Source organism: Papaver somniferum, chromosome 11, assembly GCF_003573695.1.
Source record: "Papaver somniferum cultivar HN1 chromosome 11, ASM357369v1, whole genome shotgun sequence".
NCBI lineage: Eukaryota > Viridiplantae > Streptophyta > Magnoliopsida > Ranunculales > Papaveraceae > Papaver > Papaver somniferum.
Window position 1 is genome coordinate 24,826,104 of NC_039368.1, and position 16,426 is coordinate 24,842,529.

Genomic DNA, 16,426 nt, shown 5'->3' on the forward strand with positions numbered 1-16,426 from the left:
AGAAGAAGAGAACCATTAAGAAGGGGAAGGAAGGAATACGATGCTAGAAGAGAGTGAAGCAACCAACGAAAGCTTGAAATTGAAAAAGAGGCAGTAGAGACAAAAGAGAGATTACTCTAGAGAGAATATTTGGTTTTCATTTTCCTCAATTCCCATTAAAGATACATCTTTCTACAAATGTTTTTCTCAACACGCTACAAAAAAGAAACAAAAGGGGCATTCAAAGAGTTGCAAGTAAAGCATTGATGGGGCTGATTCCTTCCACCTTTTCTTTTTTTCATTCTCTACAATAGTCCCAAAACCATTCACTTTTGTTTCCCATTTCCTGAACCTTAAATGAAAAGAACAGTTTGACTTATACTGAGCAACAACGATTCCATTCAAACATATATATACAAAACCACGGACAATTTTAAACATAAACCTCCCTTTTTTTTTTTTGCTTTGTTTTCATTTCTTTTTCTTGCTAAAACTATGAAAAAAGAAAACCTGACTTGAACTTGGCTCAAGTTGGGCTGCTATTTGGGTCTGGTTCTGGGCCTGGGATTCGACCTTCTTCATCTTTTTAAGATGCTTCATTCGTTCTTCTCTTGCTTTGCGAGAGAAAAAACATCCCAGCAGGATCGAGAAGATCCTTATTTTTACCCGGATTTCCAAGTTGCCCAATTCATTTTACAATACAGCCTCAAACTCGTTGGCTCTAGCTCACTCACTGAGTCAACTCACTCCCACACTTTCGACACTTCCAGTAGCACGTTTCTGCAAAAAAAAAAAAAAAGACATGTCACTCAGTACGTCAGATTTATGAAAAAATATCACCTAACAACAATTTTATCAACGGCAAAAAATTCAATGAAATCTGTACTACAAATCTACCAAAGAAAATCCTCTATTCATGATGTTGACTTTAACCATAATTCTGTGTCAAAATTAATCCACCGACAGCTACACTCACTAGAAAAAGACCACGTTACCCCCATAAAGCCTTCCTTTTACATGAGGCAAGGATATTTGAAGATTGGAAACTAACAGAGCTATCTGATAAAGGCTAAAGAAAATAACGTTGACTAACAGAAAAGTGCATATTTTCCCGCTAATTTGGACGCGATGTACAAACAATAATTCACTAAAATGGACATCTCAGTGACGCAACAATCAAAACTGTTGGCGAGTCCATAAATGGTACAGCAAACATCAATTACAGGCTGTAAACGGAAAATCGGCATTCAAAATGAAAAATACGGTTCAGGACCAGGTAACGTAGATAGATATTGTGGCTCTAAATGCTTATTTATAGACAGTCAGATACCTCAAAACCAGGATTATATTTTTGACTAGACAAGAACCGTTAATTCGAAACCGACATTTATGGATGAAATTAAGCAAAAAAATCGTTTTAACGGTTTCACATTCTAGATTCCCATTTTCCTATCCTATACTCCCCCAAACGAGTTAACTCGGCGATTCTAAACTGAGTCAAACAGGTTGAGTTCACTAAACAAATCTATACAGATTTTTGAAAACAATTTCTAAATCTGAGAAGACAAACAATGGAGAAATGAGAAAAGAATTATTACCTGATTGCTGAGAATTTTTCAGTCTCTGAAAATGACGGTATCAGCAATCTCCATTAACGGATTCAAAGTATCGGCATTGAATTTCCTTGCAAACAGATAGGAGTAAGTTGAATTTGAAACCCTAAGTCTGTAAACAAGTTCAGCACTGATTTCCCCTGGCTTGTATTCATGAGGATGACCACCAGTACTACCAGTCCAATTTACATTAGTTAGTGTAAAATGAGTACAACCTTTTGGATCTTCCATAGATAACAAAGTAGGAAAATAATGTTCTTCTGGGTAACAAGATTCTTTGTTTAAACAAGGTAATCTGAATTTCCTCCATAACCTTCGATCTCGAATTACAAGCAATGAATGACGACGAGTTAGTATAAAAAACTGTGATCCAACACGGAAATCATCAAACGATACTTCAGGCATCATTACATTTTCTCCTCTTGCTGTGTATCTATCCCGTAGAGTTGGTTCTTCACCCAGAATTTCAATAAAACTACTGTATCTAACTTGACCACGACGATTCCAACGAGTTACCCATGACTCGGTTGATAAAGATTTTGAAGATGACTCGGTATGAGGTGATGCAAATAACGAGTGATAAACAAATCGAAATGAGTGGAGAGGAATACAGTGTTGAGAAACCAGAGCAAAAAACGTATTTGATTGATCATCGAGAAGAGCAGTTGCTAAAAGCCTTCTAGCAGCAGAAATCAAAGTTGGAGATGCACGTTTTGTTTTCTTACCTGCTATAAATCTTCCATTAAATACACCACCAGGAGGTGTTATTTTGATTGATGGATCTGCGTGGATATAAATATTATACAATTTTTCATTCCCTTTGAAGAATTTTTCCCAAAGAGGAGCAAAAATTAGGTCAGAATTTGTCAAAAACAGAAAAGCGATTTTCGGTGGTGGATTTGTTGTACCCAGATGTGAAATTGATGATTTTGATTGCGGATGATTCATGGATGCTAGAGATGCTCTTCGAAATAAAGCAAGATCATCAAGTTCATCAGGAAGAGAAATTGGTTGATGTTTTGGTGGGAGAATTTTAGGTGCCAGAAGAAATATCAATGGCACCGAAAGTAACAGAGCAAAGAACAATACATATGGTGTAGAAAACATGGTGAATTTTTAGAGATACAATACAAACACAGAAAGAGAGACCCAGATACTGAAATTTGTTAGGGGTTTTTTCTCATGAGGAGGAGTGACAAAGGGAGGAGGAAAGGGGATCGTGGGTTTTTGTAGGATATCGAAAAGATAACTTTAATTTGATTAAATTAAAATTTTAGGGTTTTTAACAAAGGGAATCCTAGAGAGATAATTTAGGGGGGAAAAGATGAGCAGAGTGAAAAAGAAAGAGCAGTAAAGATTTTGGACGAGGAGGAGGGGAAGAGGAAGACGAAAAAGAGGAGATTGGGGGAAAACAAATATTGACATTATTAAATTGAAAAATTCAATGGACTGATTATGTACATTAATATGTGCTTAATTAATGTACTCCCAGTTTCTAGATTGTTTTTGGAAGTCAAACAAACATTGACTGTTTTGACTGGGGGTTTGATTAACTAATTCTATTTTTTAACCGTAGTTTAGAGATAAGGGAATCAAACACTTTTCAGTTCATTAGCAGCAGTTAAATTTAATTAAACACTTTTGACCTGTCGACAAATGAATGACTCAGACGATGAGTCACACAGTGATAAACATGAAAGTATAGGCGCGCATTTTAGCGAATGAAAAATAAGATACTTTTGTACATTTCGCACGTCACAAAAGATAAGTTATATTTGATGGAAATCAATCATCCAATTGCTTACGCATCTAGCGATATTGAGAGATGGAGACATCTTATCCTTTTTCGTTAGAGTAATCTATGGTGGTCTGTTCAGTAAAACGCAAGTCTTCCCCGCAAATGCACAAACAAGTGTAACGTAGTAATCACTACCTATTTAATTGCCTATTTTTAATTGGAAGATGCTTTACCCTGTCTGCGACTCTTCCTATCGACACTTTTACACCTCTTGCCGGAAAGCAGATCTTGAATTTTATTAGTATATGAATATTATCGTCTGGAGAGTATTATAATGTATGCGTGCATGTTCTCGATGTCCGGATGGGACTCTGTTTTTTTTTGCATCTCAATGATCTCATTTGTTTATCAACTTACTTACACGCCAATGTCGCCCTATGAATGACTCATTACCCATCTAAATCGAATGATTCACTCGGTTTTTGTATGGCTGCTAACAGGGGTTATGGGATATCATGTCACCCGGAAGATATCAAATCCTATATAGGTGTTGCTTTGTCCTATATGGAATTTGATATTCTCCCAATAAATTCTACCATATCGAGCATTCTTGTAAGTTTTTCTTTTCTTCAGAAATTCAAATCTAATAAAAGAAAAAGAATTTAAGACCGGCTTGCAATCATCTAGAAAAGAGTTATTAAACCAACATATCTAGTTATTATTACTATTTAGTTAACGGAAAATGGATCATTTGTCCAAATATTTTTAAATTACGGTTCAAATGGACGGGTAAAAAATAGTTTGGGTGAAATGGCCAAAAAAATAGTAAGGATGAAACTGGTTTCATCTTAGCTTAAATTTAAAAAATAGCAAGGATAAAACTGGATACATCCTGTGTAAATTAAAAATAAGAAAAATATTTGAAAATGGGCACGATGAAACTGGTTACATCCTGCCTATTTTTATATTTTTGTCCATTTAAACAGTACCAAAATCTAACTGTCCATTTCACCCAGAAATTGTTGATTTTGATCTTTTTAACCAATTTTGTGTTTAGTTAATGTAAGACTAGTTTTGCAACATTAATAAGATATACTTTGTGTTTTCCTTTCTCCCTTGTCCATAAAACAGCTCGTAGCACTGCCAAACTTTCAATCTCTACAAATACAACTATTCCAACTCTAAAGTCACACCTGCTACACCCACAATATTGAACAAATCTCTTTTAAACTCATGGTGTTATACTGAAATTCCAAAATAATTGCAGGTTTGTCACAAACACAATATACATCAACAAAAATATGGTATAGATGAAGGTAAGGCTGTTTCCAGAGGTTATCTAACATTTACGCTTTATCCTATACAAAACACGATTTGAGTGAATATTTTTAAACAGTTTAATCATGAAACTGGGAATCTGAAAAATTGTGATGTTGTTGGGTTATCGGGTCGTTTTAATACAATCAGCAAAGACATAAATAATGGGTAACTTTGATGATGCAAATGAATCATTGCAAAATAAGCAGTGATGCTAAAGTTGGTATTATAAGCCCAATTTCAAATTGCTTAGTTTATATTAAAAATGGGTTACGTTTGGTGTAATAAGTAATTTTTCAAACCGCGGGAATGAAAAACTTGAGAGGAATGGCCAAAAACAAGAAATGTGAGTTCCAAGCATGGAGTGTGTTTCCATGTTCGTGGAAAGCTGAACTAATATGTCCCTGATATGTTGTCAGGATATCAAGTACCAATAGAATTATCTTATGAGACTATCAGCTTTTTAATAACAAGCGGGGTATCCTTATTCTTCAACAGATACAAACTCAAACCCTCAATCCAACGTTGGCGGATCCTAACACGGAAATTCTAATCTTAATGTTAATGGAAACTCAGAAAGATATGATTAACCAGGTAAGCAAGAAGGAACATAAAGGCACTCAAGATGCCCACAATCATTAACTTCAAAACTCAACATTCAAGAATTTATTGAAAAACAAGAAAAAACTGATATTGTTAAAATTGTAGTATGTAAGAAAATGAGGAAAGGTCGTAACGCGGTTGCAAAGAATTTGTTTACTGCACACATGAGAGGAATATGTTTCACAACCATAAGTCTGGCAAGATGGATAATTTGATGAAATTTAGGCATAAAAGGCATAAGGAGTATCCCTTAGTTGGGATATCAATGATGATATTACACTTGTTTATTACTAGTGTCAATTTGAATGTAATAGTTAGCTAGTTCATAAAGAAATTTCCAGTGTATATGTCAGTTTGAATTTCAAAGAACTAATATGATTAAGATGATAACTAACTTTTATATAAAAAAAAATAACTAAACCCTGTGAGGCTTTCTTCTTCCAAATTCAGATCAAATGTGTGTAGTGAGATCCTCCATTAATCTTAAATATAAACCTTGTTTCGAATTTTCTTTTCTACCATTATATAGTCTTTTGCAAGCACTCCATGGAGCGGCAAAACAACACGCTTCAAATTTGTATATGGAACTTGTCCAACCGATATCCCTTCAGCTTTTCTCAATTGCCATATTGTGCTGAATGATGCAGGTGAGCATTAATTCCCCTATTCATTTCTAATAGTTTAGATGAATGATGTGGTCGAAAAATAATGGGGGATTTCCTCTTCAAAATTCCAAATACTCGATAAAATCTTGAGATAAATTTGACCACACTTGATAAATTTTGTTTGCCAGGAAATATCCCATGTTATAGTTATTGTCGCTGACAATGAGATTTACAGTTGGAGCATCTCCATACTTTACATCTTTTTCAAATAAATGCAATTTATGCAAAATACTGACGTTGTTTTTTTAATTTGGGAGTCCGAAAAAACATGCCATATCCAATAATCTTAAGAAGCCGCAGATTCCAGAACAATAGTTGGTTTTGTATAGCAGTCATTATAATTACCTTGTCAAGCATAAGGATATTCATGAGACACCATATGCACACAATCATGGATACCCAACATTATGAGAAAGCTCTTTATTCGCATGTTCATTTAATAGTCATTCGACATCATCATGCGTTTTGGTTACCCTATAAAACATGAAGCAAAATGGTTGACAACAGTTATGCAAAACATACTAAGATTTTCATATGCAATTACTTTTCCATAAAAATGCACTCATCACAGGCATCCGCTGGATACCCACTTGATAAAATTCTTAGGGTTGTAATGTCCTTTTGTTGACGACTATGTCCTCGTACGTCTTGTGCGTCAAATTGATAATTGAATTTAGGGTTTATCTGAAAAATATCACTCCAATAATTTTAATGAACAAGCGATAAGGCAATGCGAAAGCGAAGTTGAAAATCTTTATCAGAGTATATACATTTGTTTTTAAAATAAAAATTCATCATTTGTTGGTATCCTTTATCTCGAAATCCCCACTACATCATACTGATATTGGTTCTAAAGCTCGCAGTATTCGCCATGTGTATAAGTGTATCACGCCGTTGGTCATTGTTTGCTCATCTATCTGACCCAATAGTTGCATAAAAGCTTTTTGTTGTTGGATAAAGACTAGCACGTCTCTATATGTTTCTTCATTTTCCAAATTATGATCCATAAGAAAAAAATCTTAATTGAAAATACTGGAAACAAGTAATATATTGGAGAAATTTGATCAATTTTTTGTGAAAAATAAAATAGATAATAGTTGTGTGTGCTAGTTGGTGGATACGAGGAGATTAATTAGCTTAGGTAGAACACATATATAGTCGTCGGATAATGGTCAAAAATGCAGTTGTTGTCAACCAAACCATGGATGACCGGCTCTAGTTTAACTGATAAACGACTCAAGTTCAGTCAAGCCTGAACTTAACTTGGGAATATCAACCAAACCATGACCAATCGATTTTTTCATCTTTGAGAAACTTACTTTACCTATACACATGGACCATCATATAGTCGTTTTCGCCAGCCTCCACTGGACTTGCTTTAAGAAGGTAGAGTGATCTGTTACCTGATAGACACATTTTTGTGTCCGATTTGTCTCGATTCTATATATTGTTAGGGCTCATTTTTGTACTTATTATGGTGTTTTATTTATTTGTAGGTATTTTTGGCCAATAAACATTTTTGGAAAAAATTGGCTCGAAAAGTTGATAAAAGCACCCGGAGGAAACTGCTATACGGACCCTTGAGTTTGGATAAGGGGCACCCAGTTACTAAGGGGCATCCTATGGCTATCTATATCCCAATTGCTTAAGGGAGACCAATCACAGATAAGGGGAGGTCATCTTCAACTATTCAAATCTCAAATTTGGAGGGAAGGTTTGTCCAGCAAAGTTCAGACTTAGGGTTGGATTTTTCGGCAAGATTTAAAGAGACTCAATCGTTAATATTGGTTGGGACAAACTTCTTAAGGTTAAACAGGGTGGATAGGTCCATCAGATTTGATTAAGTAGGGCCGGATCATCGAGTTTGATTGAAACAGTGGAGGATGGGTTTTTCGGGTTTTCAGGGAAGGATTCGAGAGAGGTATAGTCGGAGTTTTTCATGGCAATAAATTCAGACCAACAATTTGCGACAAGATAGGAACGGTAAGCAGTTTGGTTTCGAAGAAATAGGAGAGTAACGTGAGTTACGTAAAAACAGCGAAGGATAAAGTTTCCGAGATTTGTTTCTCTATTTATGGAAGTTACGTGGCCAGATGAGTAACTAAGATGCTCTATTCGATATCAGTACATCCTTTGAAGAGTTTGGAAAGTGTAAAATACGCCAGAAGACGCGTAAAGAAAGATTTGGAGAGAATTATTCCCGAAACTTGTGGTGGAGGAAAATAGATAATATTGGAATGATTAATCGAGATATTTTTTCCCGGAGATGTATATATAGCTTGTGGTGAGGTCAAGGAAGAAAAGTCTGGAGTTTGGCAACCTTAGGAGAAGTTTAGAACCCAACAGAGAAGAATCAGTCGAGTTGCAGAGCGAGTTACACCAGCAGGAGAAGAAGAAGAAGCTGAAGAACAAACACCATTCAAAACAGTCGTTTTGTCAGACTTAATATCTCAACACTTAGGCGTCTCAATTTGTAACACTGCTACAGTAACTAACAGGTCTCTGTAACAGTTCGTCGTTTGTAACAGCTTCTTTGTAGCGCCAATACAGCGTTGCAAACTGTCTGTTTTATTGTCTTCATTCCTTTTAATCAACTTTTGAACCAGAAACCAATATTTTAAGCAAGTGATTAATATGAGGATCTAAACCCCATTGCTGAGGCGATAGAGGAAGCTATTTTTCCAACAAAAAGTGGTATATTTTACTTTATCTTTTTATTTGCAATAATTATATGATTATTTGCCTTGAACTATTATTGAATATGATTTTTATTTGAGTGATTGTGATCTATTTTGATGGAGTATGCTTAGTTTTAAGAATTTTGATGCTTCATACTTGGTATTTACAATTATTACTTTTGAAAATCTACTTGTTGCAATATTTTAGAATCAAATTAAACAAGAAAATTGCATAAATATAAGTATTGGTTTAATCATTTTGAACTTGGAAAATAGTGGAATCTTAGCCTCAGTGTTTCTTTTAGTATTGATATCATCTTTGATTGAGTTTGCTATAATTTTTAGTGAGTTTTCTATTTTAATATTAGAATTTAAGTCTAATTAATATCCTTCACAAGTCTGAGAATCGAACCACTTTTATCACTATCTACAAATCCCATCAATTCTTGGCGCCGCCGACGCGGACTTGTTTTTAGTGTTTTAGATTATTTTTTTTTGTTCTTTTTTATGTTTTTGGGTATTTATCTTGTGTCTACAGGTTCTGGATCATAAAGAAAATTGAGCCAAGGAGTTTGGTGATTTCATAAAGAATTGGAGCTAAAGATTAAAGCAAAAAGAACATAAAAGAAGACAATTTTATTTTAGACAATTTTAGTTTAGGGTTTGTTTATTTTATTTAAAAAAAAAACTGTATTAGGGTTTATTATTTTTGTAATTTTTCTTTATTTTTTTGGACTTTTGGACTTTGGGACATTAGTTTTTTCTATTACCCTACGGGTACTTTAAATATAAACTGTTTGCAGAGAAGGAGGACAATTACGATATTGTCTCTGCACCTTGGGTTCGTACACTAGACATCGGAGTCAGTGGCCCGAGTCGACTACAACCGATTCATCCCCCGTCTGGAACGGAGGTAAGATTCTAAACACTCACGAATCCCCTGTCAGCGAGTTACTGGACTCCTTCGTATGCATATATGTTGAGGACTGAATACGGACATTTATTTTTCTAGTAAAGGGCAAGGCCTGGCCATACAAGATAAGGGTTCGGATTTCATCACCGTTCTCTTCTTGCCCGCTTTAGGAACACGTAACCTACGCGAACCTAAGCCTAAAATTTTGACTAGAACGAGACCGATAGGGTAACGAGCTTAACAGGAAAGTCATTCGAAAAATATTGGTTACTCTTTTAAGCATACTTCGAAGTTCTTGACGGTTTCTGTAAGTTGAATGCGTGACTGCGCCGCCTTGTAATACCGGTGAGGCCTTGGGTATCAAAGCTCCACCGAGCTTCCCTCGCCTCTATTCAACTTACGTTAACTCGGATTGATTCCAGAGGGGTTTGCTTAAATTGTAACGAATTCCCGTTCGAAGGATTAGAAGCTGGTCTAGAAACAATCTAAGTGGAGCCATCATGCTTTTTGTTTGCTAGAAATCAATAGGTTTGATTTGGTTGAGTCGGCCTTGATCTGTGTTTGCTTACCCTTCCAATTTAGAAAATTCTATGTATGCCTGAACGTAAAAGAGACGCACTAGGTAGATTTGTTAAAGAGAAACCTAGTAGTTCGAAGCGTCTCGATTACCTTAATCTAGAAAGTCCGGCTTTTGAAGAGTCTGTTTTTGAACGTTCTTTGACTGAGGAGAGAATCCATGTTGCTCCGATAGCGCCAGAAATGGCAACTTTGAAAGCTTTGTTGAATCCAACTAGGACTACCCGTCCTTCGTGTATTAAGTTAGCTGAAACGGAGGCACCCTATGAACTGAAACCTGGGACCTTACAGATGCTCCCAATCTTTTTAGGGAAAGAAAATGAAAACCCTTATTACCATGTTAGGGATTTTGAGGAAATTTAGTACTCTAAGAATTAGAGGCTTAGATGATGATGCTTTGAAACTTAGGTTATTCCCATTTTCCCTGAAAGATAAGGCCAAGTCGTGGCTGTATAGTTTGGACTCCGAGTCAATTGAGACATATGAACAACTTACATCTGCCTTTTTCAATAAGTTTTTCCCTAGGCACAAAACACGTCTATTAGGACGCAAATATGCACATTTTCACAACAAGAGGGAGAATCTTTATATAGGTATTTGGAAAGGTTCAATGATTTATTATCCCAGTGTCCTCATCATGGTTTAGAAAAGGTTAGGCTAGTTCAGATCCTTTATGAGGGTTTAGATTATTCCACAACGACCATGGTTGAGTCTCTATGCACTGGTGGATTTGAAAACCAAACTGTTGATGCGGCGATGGAATTTTTTAATGAAATCGCCGAAAAAACCCAGCAATGGGAAAATAGTAGGGCACCCCAGAAAACAATTCTTTTAAGTAGAGGAAACGTTAATAGGGTAGAAGGAGGCTATGAATCAGATGCCAAAATGCTATAGCAAAAAGGTTAGAAGCCTTAGAAGTGGGCCAGACTAGTGGTAGAGTGGAGCCTTTTTGGGAAGGCCAGAATATTGAAGAGCAGGCCAATGCTCTTTATAATAACACTAGATTTGATAACCGTCAAAAGATTGACCCATATTCAGAAACCTATAATCCTGGTTGGAGAAACCATCCGAACCTTTCGTGGTCTAAGGGCCAAAGTCAAGGTCAGTTTAGTAATTCTAATGCTCCCCCAGGTTTTGGCTATACTAAGAATCCTTCAGGACTAGCTCAGTTTCAGAATCAGTCAGATAAGAAAATCCTAAGTTTAGAGGAATCTCTCGCCTTGTTAACTCAGCAAACTGCAAAATTCCAGTTATCCGTAGAACAGAGTCTACAAGCTAGTAACAGGATAGGACAAGAAAATAGTCAGGCTATTTCCGAGTTAAAAACCCAGGTTGGTCTGATAAGTGATTCTTTGAGAGAAAAAGGTAAGTTTCCTAGTCAAACACAACCCAACCCTAGAGGAGTTCATGAATTAGGTGCAAAACCATCGAATCAATTGAATGCTGTTAGAACCCTTAGAAGTGGTAGAGTTGTAGACAATAAGGTAACCATGCCCGATAGTGAACATACTGTAGTTCACCCCTCAGGATCTCACCTCTCAGGACCAGTAGCTGAAGAGACTGATAAAGTTTCTATGATGTGAATTCGGTTCCTGAAAGGTCTGATTTTAGGCCTAGAGCCCCATTTCCTCAGCTATTAGTACCAACAAAGAAGGAATCGAACTTTAATGACATAGTGGAGGTTTTTAAGCAAGTTACCATAAACCTTCCCTTATTAGATGCAATTAGGCAAATTCCTGCTTATGCCAAGTTCCTTAAGGATATGTGTACGCGAAAGCGAAAACTTAGCGTCCATAAGAAAGCCTTTTTAGCTAGTCACGTAAGTTCAATCATTCAGAACACCACAACTCCAAAGTACAAAGACCCAGGTTCTCCTACCATTGCTTGCACAATAGGTAACTTCCGGGTAGAAAAAGCTTTACTTGACTTAGGAGCCAGTGTGAACTTACTGCCATTCCATGTATACTTACAGCTAGGACTTGGTGAAATGAAACCTACTCAGATGACACTGCAGTTAGCTGATAGGTCTGTTAAAATCCCTCGAGGTGTTATCGAGGATGTTCTTATTGAGGTCGACAAGTTTATTTATCCAGTGGATTTCGTGGTCCTAGATACCCAACCTGTCCCTGACCCAGAGAACCAGATACCTGTGATTTTAGGTCGCCCATTTTTAGCTACGTCTAATGCGATCATTAACTGTCGAAATGGTGTGATGAGTTTATCTTTTGGTAATATGACTATGGAGATGAACATTTTTAATGTCAGTAAGCAACCTCATGAGCTAGATGACACATGTGTTGAGGAGGTGAACATGATAGAAGCCTTAGTTCAGGAGTCATTACCAAACATCTTGTCTGAAGACCCATTAGAAAGTTGTCTATCCCATTTTGGTTTAGATTTTGACGACGATAGCACTATTGAACAGGTGAATGCTCTATTAGATTCTACCCCTGTGTTAGACACTGATAGATGGAAAGCTAGGTTCGAACCGTTACCAGTTTCTGAGACTACCCTAATTCCTTCTTTAGAAGAGCCCCCAAAGTTGGACCTTAAACCACTACCCGATACTCTAAAGTATGTGTTTTTAGGCCCATCTGAGACTTTACTGTGATTGTAGCTTCCAATTTGGATAGTGATCAGGAAAGTAGGCTAGTAAATGTACTTCAAGACAATAAGGAAGCTTTAGGGTGGACTATAGCAGACATTAAGGGTATAAGTCCTACTGTGTGTATGCATCAGATTCATTTAGAGGAAGACTCCAAACCTTCTAGGGAGATGCAACGTCGACTGAACCCTAACATGAAAGAGGTAGTTCGAAAAGAGGTGCTTAAGTTGTTAGATGCGGGTATTATTTACCCAATTTCAGACAGTAAGTGGGTCAGCCCTGTTCAGGTTGTCCCGAAGAAATCAGGTATCACTGTAGTCCAGAATGATAATAATGAATTAATCCCAACCCGGGTGACCATGGGATGTCGTGTGTGTATTGACTATAGGAAATTGAACAAGGTCACAAGGAAGGATCACTTTCCCCTTCCTTTTATCGACCAAATGCTAGAGCAATTAGCTGGACATAGTCACTATTGCTTCTTAGATGGCCACTCCGATTATAATCAGATCGTTATTGCCCCAGAAGACCAGGAGAAAACCACTTTTACTTGTCCCTTTGGTACCTTTGCGTATAGACGCATGCCTTTTAGGCTATGTAATGCCCCTGCAAATTTTCAGCATTGTATGATGAGCATATTTTCTGATATGGTAGAACGGTTCTTAGAGGTCTTTATGGATGATTTTTCAGTGTTTGGTTCATCTTTCGATGAGTGCTTGCATCATTTGACATTAGTGTTGACTAGGTGTAAGGAAAAAAATTTAGTGCTTAATTGGGAAAAATGCCATTTCATGGTTAAATCAGGAATTGTATTAGGGCACATCGTCTCTTCAAAAGGTATAGAGGTAGAAAAAGCCAAAGTTGACCTTATTAAGACTTTACAGGTCCCAAAAACCGTAAAAGATATTAGGTCATTCCTAGGGCATGCAGGTTTTTACCGTCGATTCATTAAGGATTTTAGTTTGATTTCTAGACCTCTTTGCAATTTGCTTGCAAAAGATGTTAAGTTTGTCTTTGATGATGCTTGTTTAGAGGCTTTTGAGAAGCTTAAAACTTTACTCACTACTTCCCCGATAGTCCAGGCACCTAACTGGAACCTACCCTTTGAGATTATGTGTGATTCTTCAGATTATGCTATAGGCGTCGTTTTAGGACAACGAGAAAACAAATTACTTCATGTGATTTATTATGCTAGCAAAACTCTGAATGATGCCCAAATGAACTACACAACTACCGAGAATGAACTTTTAGCCATCGTGTTTGCCTTGGATAAGTTTAGGTCCTACCTATTAGGTTCTAAGATCATAATCTATACAGATCATGCTGCTTTGAAATACCTTTTATCTAAGAAGGATACCAAACCTAGATTGATTAGACGGATCTTATTGTTACAGGAATTTTCCCCAGACATTAGAGACAAAAAGGGTGCAAAAAATGTAGTAGCAGATCACTTGTCTAGGCTAGTTGTTAGTTCCCCTAGTGATTCCCTTTCTATAAGGGATAGCTTTCCTGATGAACAATTGTTCTCTGTTTCCCAGTCACCTTGTTATGCAAATATAGTGAATTATCTTGTTACTGGTCGAACCCCTCAACATTGGGGTAAGCAAGATCGTTCTAGGTTTTTAGTCGAGGCTAAGCATTTCTTTTGGGACGATCCTTATCTGTTTAAGTATTGTCCGGACCAGATTATTAGGAGATGTGTATCTGAGAGTGACCAGTCTAGTATTATCTCCTTTTGTCATGAACATGCATGTGAGGGTCATTTTAGTGCTAAGAAGACTGCTGCTAAGATTTTGCAGTGTGGATTTTACTGGCCTTCGTTGTTTAAAGATTCCCATAGTCATTGTGTTTCTTGTGAGCGTTGCCAGAAGTTAGGAACCATTTCCCATAGAAATATGATGCCTTTGAACCCTATTTTAGTGATTGAGGTCTTTGATGTGTGGGGCATTGATTTTATGGGTCCATTTCCTATTTGGTTTGGTTATCTTTACATACTTGTCGCTATAGATTATGTGTCTAAGTGGGTTGAGGCGGTTCCGTGTAAAACGAATGACCACAGGGTCATAGTCCATTTTTTGAAAGAGAATATACTTACACGTTTTGGTACGCCACGAGCTGTAATTAGTGATGGAGGTTCACACTTTTGTAATATATTGTTTGCTCTTTTAATGAAACAATACGGTATTACCCATAAAGTAGCAACCCCATATCACCCTCAGACTAGTGGTCAGGTAGAGGTTTCCAATAGGGAAATTAAACGTATTCTAGAGAAAACAGTTAATCCAAATAGGAAAGACTGGCCGTCGAGGCTTACTGATGCCTTATGGGCTTACCTTAATGCGTTTAAGACACCCATTGGAATGTCACCTTATCGTTTAGTGTTTGGAAAGGCATGTCACCTTCCTGTTGAGTTAGAGCATCGAGCCTATTGGGTTATTAAGAACTTAAATTTTTCACTTGACAAGGCAGGAGCTCAAAGAAAGCTCCAGCTCAATGAGTTGGACGAGATTCGTACAGATGCATACGATAGTGCTAAGGAGTATAAGAACAAAATGAAACTTGTGCATGATAGGAATATTTTACGAAAGTCATTTTCTTCAGGTAAAAAAGTTCTTCTGTATGACACTCGTTTGCATCTATTCCCCGGGAAGTTGCGCTCTCGGTGGACCGGTCCTTTTGTGGTCCGTACTGTTTTTCCTCATGGCGCTGTTGAGATTGAGACACCAGATGGTAGTAGTTCTTCGAAGGTTAACGGTTAGCGATTGAAGCCCTTTTAGATCCTTTTCCTACAGGTGATGTTGAGGAGGTCCCTCTGGAGGACCCTGTTTACCTTGATTGACCATCGAGGCGATTTTGTATGTTGTATAATATTTTTGTAGGTTTTTGGTTACACTTCACCCAGGTACTATCTTTCCGACTTCTCTCTTACCTATTTCCTCATGTTACTTATATTTTTGGTACTGTTCTTTGATTAGAAAAATTGAGGACAATGTTAGATTTAAGTTTGGGGGTGGGGTAGAACTTTTTGTTACCTTTTCGTTGCAATAAATAAACTCCAGAGCCTAGAAATTTATCCTTATTAAGGATGGCACTAACCAATCTAAGTGGATGGAAGCATTTTGGTTGTAGGAGTTGAGGAACCAATCTGACTAGATGGAAACATTTAAAGAGTCTATTCATAAAAGCACAGGGCTCAGGTGTTAGAAATAACATGATAGTTTCACCATATCTCGTTGAGTCCTTTTCACTTCTGTTTTTATTTTGTTTTGTTTTTAAACTATGTTTCTCTAAGTGATTAGGTGGGGCTCACGATTCAAGTTGTTACCAATGCTAGGGTGAATTAGAGTGATTGAGAAAAGAGAAAAGATACAAAATAAAAAGAAGAAAAAGAGACCAGACCATCAGACCAACTGGAATAAATTCAATAAAGTCGTCCACTGGAACCTTTGTATATGCCAGTTGTGTTGACCTAGAGTTAGGATTATCAACCACTGGTACCCTTGTATATGCCAGTGTGTTGATATTAGTCAGACCGGTATCTCAGTCCATTAGGATAGGTTCATTTTGGCGGAGGCCTTCAGACAGATATGAGAAACACCGTTCACCTAGTAAACATCAAAACCATCTATGTTTTTCAATATCCATCTTCTTGATCTATCCATGTGATTAGTTTTGACTCCGGATATTGATGTCCATAGTGAGACTATCTGAGTAGAGCTTTGTCACTTCATATGAATTT

General features: G+C 36.9%; 1 protein-coding gene and 1 pseudogene across 1 annotated transcript; both read right to left on the reverse strand.

Annotated features, from left to right (window-relative positions):
• Positions 1-228: 228 nt before the first annotated feature.
• Positions 229-2,959, reverse strand: LOC113321757. Its single transcript, XM_026569672.1, has 2 exons — positions 1,578-2,959; positions 229-759 (listed from the first exon to the last, which is right to left on the reverse strand). The coding sequence occupies exon 1, from the start codon at positions 2,697-2,699 to the stop codon at positions 1,596-1,598; it is 1,104 nt and encodes a 367-aa protein (XP_026425457.1). The 5' UTR covers positions 2,700-2,959; the 3' UTR covers positions 229-759; positions 1,578-1,595.
• Positions 2,960-10,626: 7,667 nt separating this feature from the next.
• Positions 10,627-10,726, reverse strand: LOC113325506 (annotated as a pseudogene).
• Between the last annotated feature and the right edge of the window lie 5,700 nt (positions 10,727-16,426).

Coding starts and splice junctions, on each gene's coding strand:
- LOC113321757 (XM_026569672.1), bottom strand. CDS start 2,699: ATGTTTTCTACACCATATGTATTGTTCTTTGCTCTGTTACTTTCGGTG.